The following is a 17,080-nucleotide window of genomic DNA, read 5'->3' as shown; positions in this document are numbered from 1 at the left end:
TTACATTTACAGTGATGAGTTTATGACATTAAAAGGCAGGAGGTGACATGACAGCCACTTCTGGGTGACTTCAGATTACAGACACAGAGCTTCGGCATCCTGAGATGGCTAGTTTCTTCTCTCCACCCCACAACTTAGCATTAAGCCTTTGCTCAGGCCATGTCTGTAATAGCATTTTACTGATGACCCACATAAAGTCAGCTTTGCCTAACTTACTGGTAGTCTGACACCTGTTATGATTTAGCTTTCTCTTACACAGGAGGTGACACCCAGGAAGCAACAGTTCTGTTCTTCTCTGATGAACTTGCTTTTTCTAGTGACACTCTGGGAGCCAAAGCAATGACGGTGGTGTCATTGTCTAGGGGCCCATGTGAGCCATCTGGGGTTCCAACCCACTGGGCTATGATGGGGCTCTGGTGAGGATCAGCAACTCAGAACAAGGCTCCACTCACCACAGAGCACTCTACATGTTCAAACAGTGGCTATGAAGAGTCCTTCTGTTCAGGCTCAGAAGTGGAGCCCTATCCTAGAGCATACATTAAACTCAGAACAGGCTACCCAGCTGGAGTGGAAGAGACCTGTGTGACACAGGTGAAAGATGCTGGAGACATATGCAGGACAACTTGTAGAGACCGGTGTCCATGTCCAGCTCCACAGTCGGACAGGTTTGTCCATCCTGTAAGCCAAAAGCCCAGCTAACACCATCTGTACACCTGACTGTTGTGCAGGTCCCTAGCCTATGGCTCCTGAGTCTACGTGACTCCTGAGAAGTAGAAGTATCATGGCTGCTTGCCAGCCTGGCCCACTTCTTTTCTACTTCTTGCTCCAACCTGGCAGCATCTCTGGAGTCTTCACACCCTGAGTGGGAATGGAGGATTATGGGGCAACTGAATGAATCTTCTCTCCTTGATCCTCTTTGCCCACATACATTCTCATCTAGGTCCAGACTTCAGCACACGGGCCTCCTGCTGACCCCAGTTGGTCCTGGAACAAAGGCCAAAGTCCCTGACGTTTGTCTTTTTGCCTAAGTTAACATTCCTTCCCTTGATCTGGGCAGAGAAGGAGGATCCTGGAAGCCCTGTTCATTCCTGCACCAAGAAATTGATGAGGGCAGTCCTGGGGGAGAGGAAGGCCTTCCTGATGCTTCTCCCCTGTAGCAGCTTGATGCCTAGTTCACTCTGGAGAACAAGTTCATGGACTTTGTCCTGGTCCTGGGCAACATGCTGGGGCACAGGGATCTTGCCACAGGCCTTGTTGTTAATCTGAGGAGAAAAAGAACAGAAAGAGTGAGAGGAGTCCACAGGGAGGCAGGCTGGGAGGGGGCTCAGACTCAAAGTAAGCATTCTTCCTGAGCATGGCCTTCCTGTGGTCCAGGTTTGGCACAGGTACAATGGGACCAGGCTTGCTGGAGATTTACTGTTTCTTAGCCTCCAGGGTGGGATGTAATGCTGGCACCTTCCACAGCACATGTTCATTGTGTTTATTCTTTTCTTTCATTTGTGCTCTTCTGTCTCTCTAGACTTTAAGCTCTATGAAGATAGGAACCCTGTTGTCCCACTGAAATTTTGTTTTTGTTGAGACCAAGTCTTATCACTTAGCCCTGGCTACCATCAGACTTACAGTTGGTCCACCTGCTTCATATTCTCAAGTGCTGAGATTACAGAGTAAACCACTGTGCCTGGCTTTTGTTTGACTTGTATCCCTAGAACCTAGCACTACCCCTGGCCTAGAGTCAGGACTGGGTATGGGTAAGGTAAGTCACTTCTTTGAGCTTATTTCCTTAACTAAGAATGGTGTAGCCTCCTGTAGAATAAGACAGGGAAAATCACACTGGGATGAGAATGACCTACTTCCAGTTGACCTGCTATCCAGAGGATCAGGTGAAAAAACCTACCGTAGCCTCTTCATCTTCTGCCACATAAGCCACCGGCAGGCCATCACGTTTTGCCTCATATGAAACAAATGGAAAATGCATAGAGGAAACACGCAGGGGTCTAGTTTTTACATAAAAAGGTTTAAGGGGGAAACAACAACAACAACAATTCTTGCTGGGCCTGGTGGCACAGGTCTGTAATTCAGATAGCTTGGAGGCTGAGGCAAGAGGCTAGTTCAGGGCTAGTGTAGGTTACAGATCAAGCCCGAGGTCAATTTGGACAATTTACTGAGACCTGGTCTTGAAGTAAAGCATGAGAAGAGGCTGGGAGTGCGGCTCAGCAGGGCACCACTTGCCTAGAATGCACTGGGCTCCAGGTTCAACCCCAGAACCTAAAAACAAAATAAAACAAAAATTTGAACATTGGGCTGGGCATGGTTGCGCACGCCTTTAATCCCAGCACTCAGGAGGCGGAGGGTTTCCATGAGTTTGAGGCCAGCCGGGTCTACAGAGCAAATTTCCAGGACAGCCAGGGTACAGAGAAACCTTGTCTCAAAAAAACAAAAACAAAAACAAAAACAAACAAACAAAACCACAAACAAAACCCTTGAATTTCCCCTCCTACATTATTATTATTATTATAAAGGTAACTTTTGTATTTCATGTGAGTGGCAGTCTGCTTGCACGTATATTTGTGCACCACATACATGCTTGGTGCCAGTGGAGACTAGAAGAGGACATCAGAGCCCACAGAACTGTAGTCACAGATGCTTGTGAGCCACCATGTGGGTGCTGAGCACCAAACTCAAATCCTCTGGAAGAACATCCAGAGCTCTTAACCATCCAGCTATTTCTCCAGTACAACAGAGGGATTCTTTACTGTTACCTTCTATGTGTCTCCCCACTGTGTCCCTCTAAACCTACCCAGGTGCTCCTAAATGCAGCTGGAAGACCCTGGAGCCACTAAGGCAGATTGGGCTGGTGTTTCCCCTTTCTAGTCCTTCCAGGCTCTGGGAGTTGAAGCTTACATGCTTCTGGGATATACTGAAGGCACGGAGAAGGGAACATAGACCTCAGTATTGTGGGCTTGGTCAGGAGGAAGGGCTGGCTGGAGGCTGGGTTGATGGGTCACTGGTAGGAGAGCGATAGTCTATAGATCACAGTCAGGCCTTATGGGTGGCACTCACCAGAACGGCCATCTGCACAATATCAGGCTTCTGAAGGAACTGTGAGTCCACGGTGGGCCAGGCCTGAAGCATCACACCAGCATCCCAGGCATAATGGTCACAGAGCTTGCTTGGTACCAGCGCCAGGCCTGCAACACCAAAGCACAGAAGGTCAGGCTGCTCTGAACACACAGGGGCCATTTGTGAACGGGGTGCAGGGCTCTGCCCTTGGCTTGGAGCCCTTTGAGGAGGCAAAGGAAGCTGGAGATGACTTTGTCCATGATGTTGTGGACTGGCCACCCCGAAGAGTACTTGTGCTTTCTGTTTTGTGGGCTCCTACATTGGGTTCTTGTGCCAACATCAGCGATTTCCTGTAAACTTTAAAACGTTTTCCTATTTGATAATCTTATGGCTGTATGGCTGATCAATGGGGTAGAAATAAGACTGCTTGGAGGAGCAAGTGGTGCCCTGGTGCACAGGGAAGAGCTCACCTCTTCCCACAGCCGGTCTGTGATTCCAGGTTCCAGTCGGCCTTTCTTTGAACAGCATGCAGGGATGTAAGGATGGATGGACAGGAGTGGCAAAGCAAGGCTGCCATGTCTTGGGGCTACCCCCCTGCTGGAGAAGGAATGCCTTCCTGGTAACAGACCCCAAGTACAGGCTGTTCTCACAAGTGTCCCCTGCCATGAGCATTCTGTGGTCTGAAAATCTTGTCCCAGCCTTCTCACACAGAGTGCACCAGACAGAAGGATGCCCTCTGCCCTCCTGGGAACGTAACACTCTCACCCTGATATATATTCTCGCCTCACTGGATCCCTCTCATCAGCAGACCCTTGGCTCAGGGTGGGCCACAGAAAGGGGGCATGGTATTAACCCTTTCCAGTCTTCTTCCCTGGATGGCTAGGGCTTCTCTTTCCTTTTAGAACCAGGAATGGAACCTGGTGCCTCAAGCTTGCTAAGTAGCTCCACCACTAGTAGATGTACCTCAAGATCCTCCTTTTCTTCTTAGAATGATGTCTTATAAGTTTTTCATAGAAATGTATTGCTTTCATATATACTACTTATGTGTACATTACAGCTGTGCTGTGAGGTCCCTGGTGCTTCGCCTGTGCTAAGCACGTGCTCAACCTGAGCACCACTCACGGCTCTGAAGTCTGAAAAGATATTTACATATAGAGTTTCCCCACACTGTGGGAAAGTTCAATACTTTCTTCTGATTTCTTTGAAAGGTTTCATTTCTCCCACATTTAAGTTTCAAATTTACTAGTAATTTATTTTGTTTATAATGTAAAAAATTATCTTCAAAACCACAAAGTAAACGTTATAAACCCAGTTGTTGCAAAAAGCTTCCTTTCCCCATTGATTGGTGGCTTTTCCTGCAAAATATTATTCTGTGATTGGTTTGGGATCACTGGCTACAGATATTCAGAGTGTGGGTATACAAGCAGGTAGCAACTTGGGCCGGAATGTGACATGTTCTGCTTCCTTTACTTAGGAGAACAAAAACCAAAGATACAGATCAGTGAGGAATGTTTGTTAACATGAACACGATCCTGGGTCTGACACCAGGATTGCAAACACTCATGAAAACACACAAGTGTGCATGCATGTGCACACACACGTGCACACACACACACACACAGGATCAGCCTTATTGAACCATGAGTTATTGCTCATTTATGCCCACTCCAGTCTCCCCTTCTTCTCAGACTGAAACTGATAGACCTTAGGTAGGCCTGAGCTGTGGACAGGCCACTGAGTGGTGCTGATGCATTTCATTCTACTGGCCTCTGCCTTGACTCCTGTGCTTGTACTGAATGCATCCATTGTAGCTTTTTAAGTTTTCCTATCTGATACCTAGGTGATCTGGTATTACCAGTTACTAGGAGGGAAGTGAAGGCTCCTTAGGGCCCAAGGAGTACCAGGCCTGGCCTCCTCCTGGTGCCAAGTTGGTCCTAGCCCTCTTCCTGGTGCCCAGCCAGACCTGGACTGAGCTGTTGAACTTCACAATGAACTTAATGGCCTTTTGTCAACTGTAGAAAAGATTCTGGCTTCTTCCTTCTCTAGAGTGAAATGGAGGTCACAAAAAACAGATAATCATGTCTTTATTTGCTGAGTTGGTAGTGGCTTGTCCTGTGACCCAGATGTATCGGGAAGGTTTCCAAAACCTCCATATGGAAGTCATACAGGATGCCTAGCAGATGAAAGGATCTTGGATAAAAATGTTCTGAACAGAAGCTGTTATAAATTCTACTGAGAAAAACAAGGAAGCCCAGACTTCCTGGAGTAATCAGGATGCATATTGTATTTATAGGTACGGTCCCTAGCCAGGCTTTCCCTGAATGGTGGGCGCAGCTTGGCTGTAAGGGTGGAGCTTAGTACCCTGCATAAGTGCAGGGTTTTGCCATTTTGCTCTTCTAAGTGAAAATAACCAACACGTATATGGTAATTACAAAGACACAGTCAGGGTGAAAAGGTCAACAAAATGGGATTAGTCTGAATGCAGGAGATGAGTGACAAAGGTCTGGCCTGCAGGGCCACCATGCAGGGCCAGCTGCACCCCTTTCATCCCCACCTCTGGAGAGCTTGACCTTTCTGCAGAAGACATAAACAAGCCTCTCCACTCCCACCCTGAGCACAGGCTCCCAGGCTGCCTTGGTGGCTCATAGTGCATGCTAGGGGTTTGGGAGTGGTGATCAGTTTCTGTGGATGACAGTCCTCTTCTGGTGGCATTTGGGGGCTGTCTAACCGTGTCTTGCCATCCTTGTTTGTGCTAGCTGATCCCACTGAGCATGTCAGGAGGCCCTGGGTCTGTGCTGACACTGCTTATAGCTACCCTGGCAATTCTAAGAAAATGAGCAGGAAGCAGGGGCACTCCACGCTGACCTTTCCCAGAGAAATGAATTGGCTCAAGTGTTTTTGAAAGAACAACATCCACATTGCATGAATTACTCAGTGGCAGAGCATATGCTTAGCATGTACAAAGCTGGACTGAGTTTCTAACACCATAAACTAACAACAAACAAACACACAAACAAACGAAACCCATCAGAGGGCCTGCTGGGATGGAGACTCTGGATGAACACTTGGCAGTAGCTTTGGATACCAAAACAGATAAAATCTGAACTGATCTCATGAGATCACAATGAAGACAGTTTAGGGGTGAGTGGGGAGAAGCGCTTGTTGAGCAAGCTTGAAGATCTGAGTTCGGATGCTCAGAGCCCATGTAAAAGTTGGACACAGTGGCCAAAGCATCTGGTCTACGAGTGCTGCTATGGGGAGACAGAACGTGGAGACAGGAGGACATCTCTACTAGTCCTGGGCCAGCTAGCCCGGATTACATAGTAGCGAATATCCTATCTCAAAACACAGTAGAAAGGTGAGAACTGACACCCAAAGGCTGGCCTCTGACATCTACACACAGGTACGGCACATACACGCACATGCGCGCACGCACACACACACAGAGTGAGAAACTGAACCCTTAAGATAACACTCTGATAGACGTTTGCTAAGCTACAAACAATGGTCAAATAGAGGCTCCGACAAGTGATGATTAGTAGGAACTAGTTAGACAAAGACACTTCTACATACCTGCCCAGAGTTCTGAGGTTACATGAGGGGCCAGGGGGGCAGCCATCACCAGCAGGGCACACAGAGCATCCTCAAACTCAGGGCTGTGGAGAACCACTCTCTGAGGGGCTTGCTAAGGAAGAGGAAGGAACATTTAAGACTGGGGTACTGATAGGCAGGGTAAGACAGGCAATGAATGAAGTACAATCCAGAGGCTCAGCGGATGGGAGAAATAGTTATTACCTCTTTGCTCGGCTCAAAAGACTTCTCCCACAAAACCACAAAACCACATACCCAGTGCTCACAACTGCCCATCAAGGGCAGGATCTGTACCCCATCTACAGATGACAAAGCTAAGCCTCAACAAGGGAGGAATAGCTGTTCTGGGAACAAGGTCAAACTTGTAAGCACTCTGCAAGGTTTCCTATGCGTTGTGGCCTAGGGAGAATGCAAAGACCGGCTCCTAAGGTTTCCCACTGTGGAATACCAGGGTGAGGGTCCTCTCCATTCAACAATTATTGACAAATTCTTCCCTTGTCAAGAAAAACTGGAGTAATATGTAGAAAAAAAAAAAAAAAAGAGTGGTACTGAAGACGACAGCTCTTGTTGTCAGTGGGAGTAGTTCTGTGCCACCTAGATTAAGCAAACACAAACAGTATCCCTGACAAGGAAACACCTGAGACATCCAGGAAATTGGGCAGTAGGGGAAGAAGGTTAGAACAGAAAGAGGCCCAAGCCTGGCCACGGCTTTGCAACTAGTCAGTCAGAAATGGAGTCTAACCTTTCAGGCCTCCATAGCCTCTTACGAGAGGCTTGAAGCTTGGAGGCAGAAGCAGGAGGATCATCACAAGTTGAAGGCTAGCCTGGGCTATGTAGTAAGACCCTGTCTCAGAAAAAAAGCAAACAGTTCTGCGCAGACAACCTTTAAAACCTTGAAGTAGTATGATAGGGGTGTAAGCATGGAAGGAACATTCCCAACGCTTTCACCGTCTCCGCCTCCGTGCAGCCACTGATGAGACCCGGGCACTTACCGAGAGGGCACTGCTGAGACCCATCAGCTGAGAAACTACAGAATTCAGGGCGAAGTCCTCTGTGAAATGGGTGGTCACCTGTTGATAAAAAGTTGATTTTTTTAAACTCACTTTCTTCAAAACTTCCTTTCTAGAAAAAAAGAGTGATAATAAACAAACAGAACAAAACCCAAACAATTAACTAAAAGCTAACTGAAAATAACAACAAAAAAATGCCTACAAATATATTTACTGCCTTGAATAATGACTACATTTTATGAGCAAAAAGACTTTTAAATTCCAAGTCAGTGTTTTCTCCACTACTTAAGACTGCCTCTCTTTCTACGTCATGTGCACATCTGTTGTTTCCAGAACAGATGCTTAAGAAACAATGCGAGCTGCTGAGAAGCAGCGTAGACTGGAGAGGCAGGAGAGGCAGGAGAGGCAGGAGAGGCAGGAGAGGCAGGAGAGGCAGGAGAGGCAGGAGAGGCAGGAGAGGCAGGAGAGGCAGGAGAGGCAGGAGATGCAGATCAGGGAACACTCTCCACAGCCTGAGTGAGGCCTGGGGCTCACTCTCCATCACTGCATCTTTAAGATGTCAGTCATTCACAGCTGTTGAAACAGCATTAATTATCTGACCTATGTTCAGAGAGATAAGGCGTGGTATGAGAGCAGCCACGTGGCAGCACTCAGATTGCCAGACTCATCTTGGTGACTCCCTCTACATGAAGGCTGGAAATAAAGCTGAAGAAATGTCATTAGGTAAGCATGCTAGACCCAGAGTCACTCACTCAGGTCACAAAAACAAAAAACAACAACAAAAAAAAATAAAACCTCCTGCTATGCCATCAATGTCACCTGAGTTAGAGTCCAGGCAGGAAGGGGCCTTGGAGGCCTTCACAGACTTGAATCAGCACTGCTTTCCCCTGGCACACTCTAAACAAGTGTTCTACCACCAACCTACACCCAGCCCCGAATTAGCAAGTGAAAAATGAATCGGCCTAAGAAGAATTTGATTATGAGAAACCCATTAAAAATAACCTTGTATTTGTAGAAACTGACCTAAAACAAGTCCTATGGATACTCTGAACCAAAGTAACCAAGTGGAAAAGCTCCTGATGACCACAGGGGAGCTCAGGCCCTGTCTGTGCTCAGTCCCTCATTAGCTGCAGTACTTTAAGCAGGACATCTGACCTGTCTGGGTCTCACGCTCATCTGTCAGATGAGAAGGTACTTTATGGCAGTCTGTTACTTCCACCTGTGCATCCCTGTTAATACAATGTGCCACATCTCATCAGAGACACTAGATTGGTCATCCTGCAGGTCAAGTCCAGGGACACAGGGAATAGGTGGCTTCCTGGGGTCTAGGTGGAAGAAGGCAGGAGGGACAGCCATTATTTGAGCACATCTCTTTCCATCAGGAAGTCTTTGTAAACAACCAAGTAATGAGGGCAACAGGGCCACCTCACAAAGAAGGCTTCACAGACCACTGGGCAAAGGCTCCCTCAGAGTGAGCAGTGACACACTGCCCAGACCATGGACTCTGACCTGAGTTATGACTGCATTTTTGTACTCCCAGAGGTTTCGGGCCTTGTTTTTCTCCTTGTTGTTCAGCAGCTGAGGCTGGGGGACTGTCCCAGAAGTCCTTGCCTCGATGAATCTTGTTGTTAGGGACCACAACCGCTGTTGCCATCTTAGCACTCCAGGGAGTGCATCGGCTGCATTTCGTGGCAATCAAGAAGAAAAGAGAAAGAGCTGGTAAGAAGGGAATGAGAAGGCCGGGTGGTGGTGGCGCAAGCCTTTAATCCCAGCACTTGGGAGGCAGAGGCAGGCGGATTTCTGAGTTCGAGGCCAGCCTGGTCTACAGAGTGAATTCCAGGACAGCCAGAGCTACACAGAGAAACCCTGTCTCAAAAAACCAAAAAAAAAAAAAAAGAAGGGAACGAGAAAAGCCCCGTGGTCCTCCCAGAGTCGGCCACAACTCCTTTCCAAATCCCGGATGTCCTGAGCAACGGCAGCAGGGCTGGTCAGCAGCTGCTATCTGCCCTGGTGCCCTGGGATGGGCATCTGCACACTGCTGGGCCAGCCAACTTGCCATTTCAGATATACCTTGGAGCCAAGAGAGTGCTTAAGATAGTTGGCACTACTAGTGAAGCTGGGATCTCATGAGGACAGGTGACAGGGCAGTGGCTGCACAGTATGCTAGGGAATAGCCCTGTAGCCCAGTGTGAGGTCAGCTAACAACCACTCACCTTGCCAGGGGTGTGTTATGTATTCCAAACATGTTCACCAAGTCTAACCACTGTTCTGACTGGGGAAGCAGAACAGGCCACCTGGTGGTTCTGGGTCACACAGTTGACCAAATAAGTACGGGTGCAGATGCCTGAACCCCGTGGCTACTAAGCTGAGTATTCTCAAGAGTGGGGACACAGCAGGGACAGCCGGAGGCTTGTGAAAAGCAAGAGTCTTTATGTGGATGGAGACTTGCCAGTATAGAAAGGAGAAAGCAGAGCTAGCGCCTACCCTGTTCTGCACGTCCTGCCTCTGTTACTTAAGGGCAGTTTGTTAGGGCTTTGTCTGCCACAACTGTCCAGATCTGCCACCATAAAACACAGTGAGAAAGCAGCCAATCCTCAGATAAAATAGACTCCTCCCACAGCCACAGTGGCTTTCACTTCCCAAATCCACACAAGGGCAAACCCAAAGCTTTGGAGAAACAAATCTCACGAGGAAGTCAAGTAGCAGGGAGTGGCTGATAGGTTGCCTGTGGTCCCAGCACTCAGGCCTCATCTTGGTGAGGGAGGAGGATTCTGTTCCAGAAAAATGTTTCAAGGAATGCTAAAGAAGACTGGCCTCTTCATAGCACAGAGCCTGCAGTAGTGTGGATTTCCGGGCCCACCACTACCAAGTGCAGGGTGAGGACTGGGAATGTGCACGGCAGTGGGAAACCCTCCCCACCTTCCACCCCAACACCCCCCCCCCAGACCCAAGGCCCCTGAACAATGGAGAGCTAGTGTCTTGGAGAGAGGTAGAAGGACATCTAGAATTCTTCATTACTGTTTCCAGCAAGAAACATTTCCTTCCCCAGTTCCTTCAGAGCCCAGGGCAGTCTGTAAAGGAAGCAGGCAGACTCACTCTTGACATCCCACAAGATGTCCTTCTCAGGAGGGGCTGCAAAGAGGATGTACAGCCGGATCGTGTCAATTCCATACTGGGCCACGATCTCCTCAGGGTCCACCCCATTGTGTTTGGACTTGCTCATCTTCTCCCATGTCACCTCTAACTTCTCTTTTGTTTTTGCACAAACAGGAGCAGGACCTAGATGCCAAAAGAGTCTTCAGGAACAGGGCATGATTCCGAATGGGAGCTGACAGGGAGGGAGGGAGGGAAGTGCACAGGGTAGAATTCCGTATTTTGAACTTTGCTTCGAAGCCTGTGGGAGAAGATCCTGGAAGACTTCACGCTCTGAGTCTGAGGCTCTCTCCAGCAATGGGCTGTCAAATAACGCTGGATAAGGTGGAGATGTCCAAGCAAACACTGTTACATAGGATGGGGCTGGGCACAGAGGTATAACCAGTCCCAGGAGCAGCCCACAGAGGCCTGATGAGGATCTGTCTTAGACGCTACACCCAGCTGGGGTCCAACAGCAGATACTGGCTTCTTAAGAGCTTCTGGACCTGGTCTTGGTTCTTACCTGCCCCAGCCAAGTTGGGCCCTCCTTACCTGTGAAATCTATATCTTCCCTCTTCAGACACTGTCCAGATGGAAGGCGGAATGTCTGTCCCTTAATGAGGCCTTGGGCCAGTAGTTTATAGAAAGGTTCCCTGAGGAAAAGATCACAGGAAAAAAAAAAAGGGGGGGGGGTGAGCAGCCAGGACTCAGGGTATCCAGAAATCTTCACTACCAAGCACACCTTAGAGTCGGCTCCTTGGACAAAGCGGTAACCTTAAGTCAGAGCAGCAGCCAGGTCTAAGTGCAGGTCCACTTTGCACTGAGGTGAAGTAGAAAGCACTGGCCTCACCTATGTCTACCCATGAGCCACAAAAGCCACTTACTTGTTCTGGGAGTCCACTTTGCCAACCTATAACATGGGGGCAAGAAAAACTTGCCTCGAAGTGTGACTGGGAAGCTGGGATCAAGTGACGGCATGAGACAGAGCCAGTGCCACCTGCTTATCAGGCGCAGCGCAGAGGGGCCTGGAGGGAGCACTGAAGGCTGTCTGTGTGAAGGGTGCTAACTACTCCCCTTAACACAGTACTGCTTAGGCTGCCTTAAAGTTTTAAATCTGATGAGTTGGACAGGAATGGGTCATTTCTGTTAAAATCTAAGTATTATCTACCTGTCCTTCCTGGCCCACTTCACTCTAAGAAGGCAGCTACCAACAGTTGGTGTGTGTATCATTACTTATCTATTACCTCATGTGGTGGTTTGATTAGGTTTGGCCCCCACAGACTCATGTTTAAATGCTTGGCTCATAGGGAGCAGCACTATTAGGAGGTGTGGCCTTGTTGGAGTAGGTGTGGCCTTGTTGGAGTAAGTGTGGCTTTGTTGGGAGTGGGTGTGGCCTTGTTGGAGGAAGGATGACACTGTGGAGGTGGGGCTTTGAGGTCTTACATTTGCTCCAGCTCCCCCAGTGTGGAATTCCCGTCCCCCTTTGCTGCCTTCAGGTCAAAATGTAAACTCTCAGCTCCTCCAGCACCATGTCTGCCTGCACACTGTCATACTCCCAGTCATGCTCATAATGGACTGAGCCTCTGAACCTGTAAACCAGCCCCTATTAAATGTTTCATGTATAAGAGCTGTCTTGGTCATGGTATCTCTTCACAGCAATAGAACCCTAAGACACCATGACAAAACAACCTGACCAAGGCAACTTATAAACAAAAGCATTTAATTTGGGGCTCATGATTGTAGAGGGTTAGAGTTCATGACTGTCAGAGTGGGGAAGCACAGTAGCAGGCAGGGCAGGCATGGTGGGTCCTCTAGAAGAACAGCCAGTGGTCATAACTGCTGAGCCATCCATTGTCCCAGCCCTGTGCCCACACACCTCTCCCAAACGCTCTGACAAGGTCTCACTCTGCAGCCCTGGCTGGACTTGAACTCTCTATGTGGACTAAACTTGGAGATCTGTCTACGTCTGTCCCCTGGGTGCTGAGATTAAAGACATGCACCACCACAGTCACTACGATGGTTTATTCTTAAGAAACACTCAATTTCTTTACCCTGTTTTATTTTATTTTCTAAGAATCTGCCCGATTCTATTTTGATGCATTTCAGCAAGTAATTCCAGACACCATCCTATATAAGTATTTCACGTTGCTCTGGGCAACTACAGGTTCATTCATTTATTATGCCATGGCAGACCTTCCAACATCCCAGCTCTGGGGTGCAAGACATGAGGTTGAGGGGTGGGGTGGGCAGGTATTGGGGAGCTTCTATTCAGGGAATCCGAAATCCAGAAACCTAAATAGGTCCAACAAGCTATAGACTAGGCCAGGCCTGCAGGTTAATCCCGTAAGATCCTTACTTCACGTTCAAGGTCATCTGGTGTAGAGTGAAAAATTATAAAGACCAGCTTATGAAATATATATAGGCTTTTTCTTTACCCTAAACCTGAGCAAGAGAATGCAGGTTCCAGAAGGCGGAACTGAATGTAAGATTTCAGGCCCTCAAGCCTCAGGGAAAATAACCCACCTGTGGGTGGGGAAGGCCCAAAGCAGGAAGACACATTCCTGACCACAGAAAAAGATGCAAGTCGTCTAGGTGGGGCTGTGGCCAGAGCAAGTGAGAAATAGTTAACCTGAAATAGTTGGTAATGACAGGGTAGGGCACAGTGACATGGTAAAACTACATTCTTGAGAAGAATGAGTGTGCAGAGTGATTTTTACATGACTCTAGATCATTTGGGGTGGGTTCCTCTGAAATGTTCCACTATTTTTATGTTATGTATCCTTGACAACCCCTCACCCCCCTTTCCACTCCCCTGGTTTGTGGTTTTTCCCTTTAAAAAACCTCCTCAGACTGACTGGCTTTGTCAAACTCTACTCCTGCACGAGTGTGCAGTTTGAGTGCTGGCTGCCAGCTCTCTTCCCTAATAAACCTCTGCTGAGTGCATCCAGGTACGGTGTCTCGTAGTCTGTGGGTGGCCACGACTTCGAGACTTGAGCAGGGTCTCCCGAGTTTGGGGGTCTTCACTGGTTCAGTGAGTAGTGGCCCAAGTGGTCACTGCCCAGCAGCTACGGGGAGGTAGTAACAAGGAGCATGACATTCTCTAGTAGATTCAAGAGGGCAGCCAGGGCAGACAAGAGACTGAGAGAGATGAGGGCCAGGAACAGAAGATTTCTGATGTTTGTGTGTGTGTCAGTTCCACACTGCACTGTAATCTCGTCAGGGTCCAGGTGCTAAATACATGTTCTGGCTGAGATGCAGCCCACCATCCTGTTCTAAGGTTGTTTGTTTGTTTGTTTGTTTGTTTTTATCAATATATAAATCCTTTATTGCCCTCAAAGAGCCCAAATTGTACCTGTGATCAGGATCTTGTTTCTGGAGCTAGGAATCTGAGGCCTCACTCATCAGCCTGCTGCACGGTTCCCTTCTCAGACACATAGATGCCATCCAAAAACTTTCTGATATCTTTGTCTTTAACTGTTGTAGCTTGCTGAATCAGAGCCGCTGAATTTGAAACAAGTTCAATATCATTTCCTTCAAGGATTAATTCATCCTTCTGGGCTTGGGAGACAGAACAAGCAACACCTGTCCTCATCCGAACCTGTATTTTTCACCCAAGAAATTTCGGATTTCAACCAAAGACCCATTCTCCTGAATGACGACGTTGATGGTGAAGTGAGCATACACAGACCCCATCTTGTAATGGAAGCCCGGTGTGACACCCTCGATCATGTTCTGAACATGACTGCAGATGGTTCTGACAGTGGCCAGTTCCTTTCTGTTACCCCACCATTTGTTGACCTGGAGCCTTTTCTTTTTCTTTCCGAGAAGGCTCAGCTCTACATTGATGTGATTGAAGTCCCTCCGCAGAGTTCCCCTGGGGCCCTTCACAATGACTGTGCGCCCCTTCAGAGTGATGTCGACATTTTCTGGAATGTCGACAATCTGATTGCTGAGAATGGTCTTCATTCTCGCAGTAGATGGGGCAAAGCTCTAAGGTTTTTTTTTTTTAATGAGTATGTATGTATGTATGTATGTATTTGTGTGTGTGTGTGTGTGTGTGTGTGTGTACACAGCACATATAGGGGTATATGGAAGCAATGGTGAGGGGCTAGAGAGATAGATCTGTGGTTAAAAGCAGTGGCAGCTTTCCAGAGGTCCTGAGTTCAATTCCCAGCACCCACATGGCAGCTCCCAACCATCTATAATGGGATCTGATGCTGTCTTCTGATATACAGATAAAACAAGTAAATAAAGTAAAATAAGTAAATAAATCTTTCAATGGTGAGAGATGGGGCACATTTACAAAGGTGGAAAAAAATCAAGTGCAGTTAACACTCAAAAAGAAACACTGAGTGTCATGCTTGTGGGGCCCCATTCAGTGCACAGACGCATTGGTTGACAGGTCACAGGACCAAATGAGCGTGCTACTGTGTCAAGAGAGAAGAGATTCCTCTATGTGTGCACACAGTGTCAAGCTGACAAGAACCAACCTGCACAGCCACTTTTTGCTGAGCAGGTGAAGGCAGAGGCTGGATGCAGATACATATACGATGAACAGCAAATTAAGGTAGTGTTCAACAAAGCAGGGACACTGCACCTCAACACCAAGGCAGCGCCAGTGAGCTCCATAAGGCTGACTTGTGTACACCAAGTTGCATGGTTTTAGCACAAGTTTATCTTGTGTTTATCCAATGTTGTACTGTCTCAGGTGTCAGCATCTCTCCTCTCACACTGGGCACTGGCTCTATCACACTTAAGAGGAACTCAGAGAAGTGGAAGCGTGGCTCCGTGGTACAATGCATGCTTACCACACACAAGCCCTGGATTTATACTCAGAACCAAAAACATGTCTAGAGCAAGTTAAATCAGCTGCAGTAAGACTCAGTTCCTGGGCATATGGCTGTCAACCTGTACCCCAGCTACTCAGAAGGCTGAGTCAGGATGGTCCTGACTTTGAGGACAGCCTAAGCTATACGTGAGCTTTTCTAAAAGAAGGGGAAAAAAAAAGGCTTAAACATAGGGAGTTGGAGTCCTGTAATTTACTACCATTGGGGTCTTGTTTGGTTTTGTTTTTCATATAATCAAGTGACCCACCACTGCCACCTTCTGGGAATGCGTAGAATTGCACCTTGCTAGCCAGACCCTGACCCTGGCTATTTGTATCTATCTAAAACTGTACTCTGGCTTTTAAATCTCACTCTTTTCCTCCCCCCCCTCTCTCTCTCTCCCCTTCCCCCTCTCCCTCTCTCCCTCCCCCTCTCCCTCTCCCCCTTTTCTCCTTCCCCTTTCCTCTCCCCCTCCTCCTCTCCCTCTCTCTTTTCCTCCCCCTCTCTCTCCTCTCTTCTTCCCACTCCATCTCCCTCCTCCCTCCTTCCTGTGTTTAAAGCACATTGTCAAATGACAATTAGCACTCCCATTGAAAAGCACACTAGTTCTGGGGTAGGTACAAGCTGATGAGTCTGTGACACAGACACCTGTGTAAACACAGACATGCAAACAGCACCTAGTGTGACCCCACCACACCGCACTGTTTCCACTGCCACACAGACATGCAAACAGCACCTAGTGTGACCCCCACCGCACCGCACTCTGTTTCCACTGCCACACAGACATGCAAACAGCACCTAGTGTGACCCCCACCGCACCGCACTCTGTTTCCACTGCCACACAGACATGCAAACAGCACCTAGTGTGACCCCCACCGCACCGCACTCTGTTTCCACTGCCACACAGACATGCAAACAGCACCTAGTGTGACCCCCACCGCACCGCACTCTGTTTCCACTGCCACACAGACATGCAAACAGCACCTAGTGTGACCCCCACCGCACCGCACTGTTTCCACTGCCACCTGACTAGTTTGATGACTACCAGAATCATTTACTTTTCTATTTTGAAATTACTTTAAAGGGTTTCTGAGTGAGGGCCCCAGGTTGCCCACACTGGCCCTTTTCCATAATTGGCAGGTGTCCTGTAGAACAGCATTGTTCCGGGACCCAGACTCTGATAATGACTGCGTCTCAATTTCTGAGATGCATGCTACTAGATCTCTGAAGTCCATCTAGACTCCAGCTTCTCCCAGTTACAGCCCAGCAGGCACTGTCTCAGACAGATGATTAGCATAGCGATGATAAAACTTGGCACGGGAAAGGGGTGGGAGCTGTGGAGACGGCTCAGTAATTGAGAGCACTAGATTCCCAGCACCTATAAGGCATCTCCAGTTCTGAATTTAACCCCCAGTTCTAGGGATCCAATGTCTCTTCTGGTCCCTGGAGCACTATACACAT

General features: G+C 48.1%; 1 protein-coding gene and 1 pseudogene across 1 annotated transcript in view; both read right to left on the bottom strand.

Moving 5' to 3' along the window:
• Positions 1-17,080, bottom strand: part of Lars2 (leucyl-tRNA synthetase 2, mitochondrial) — a 95,725-nt gene continuing 78,645 nt past the window's right edge. The window contains exons 15-21 of the mRNA XM_034484298.2: positions 11,346-11,446; positions 10,758-10,940; positions 9,171-9,340; positions 7,644-7,721; positions 6,634-6,745; positions 3,061-3,188; positions 1-1,262 (exon numbers count right to left, since the gene is read on the bottom strand). Of these exons, the coding sequence (XP_034340189.1) occupies positions 1,083-1,262; positions 3,061-3,188; positions 6,634-6,745; positions 7,644-7,721; positions 9,171-9,340; positions 10,758-10,940; positions 11,346-11,446 (952 nt within the window). The 3' untranslated portion in view covers positions 1-1,082. The remainder of the gene's footprint in view (positions 1,263-3,060; positions 3,189-6,633; positions 6,746-7,643; positions 7,722-9,170; positions 9,341-10,757; positions 10,941-11,345; positions 11,447-17,080) is intronic.
• Positions 14,079-14,805, bottom strand: LOC117693564 (large ribosomal subunit protein uL6 pseudogene; annotated as a pseudogene).

Source organism: Arvicanthis niloticus, chromosome 21, assembly GCF_011762505.2.
Source record: "Arvicanthis niloticus isolate mArvNil1 chromosome 21, mArvNil1.pat.X, whole genome shotgun sequence".
Classification (NCBI taxonomy): domain Eukaryota; kingdom Metazoa; phylum Chordata; class Mammalia; order Rodentia; family Muridae; genus Arvicanthis; species Arvicanthis niloticus.
Note: the sequence above shows the minus strand (reverse complement) of the source record. Positions and strands in the feature narration are given on the sequence as shown.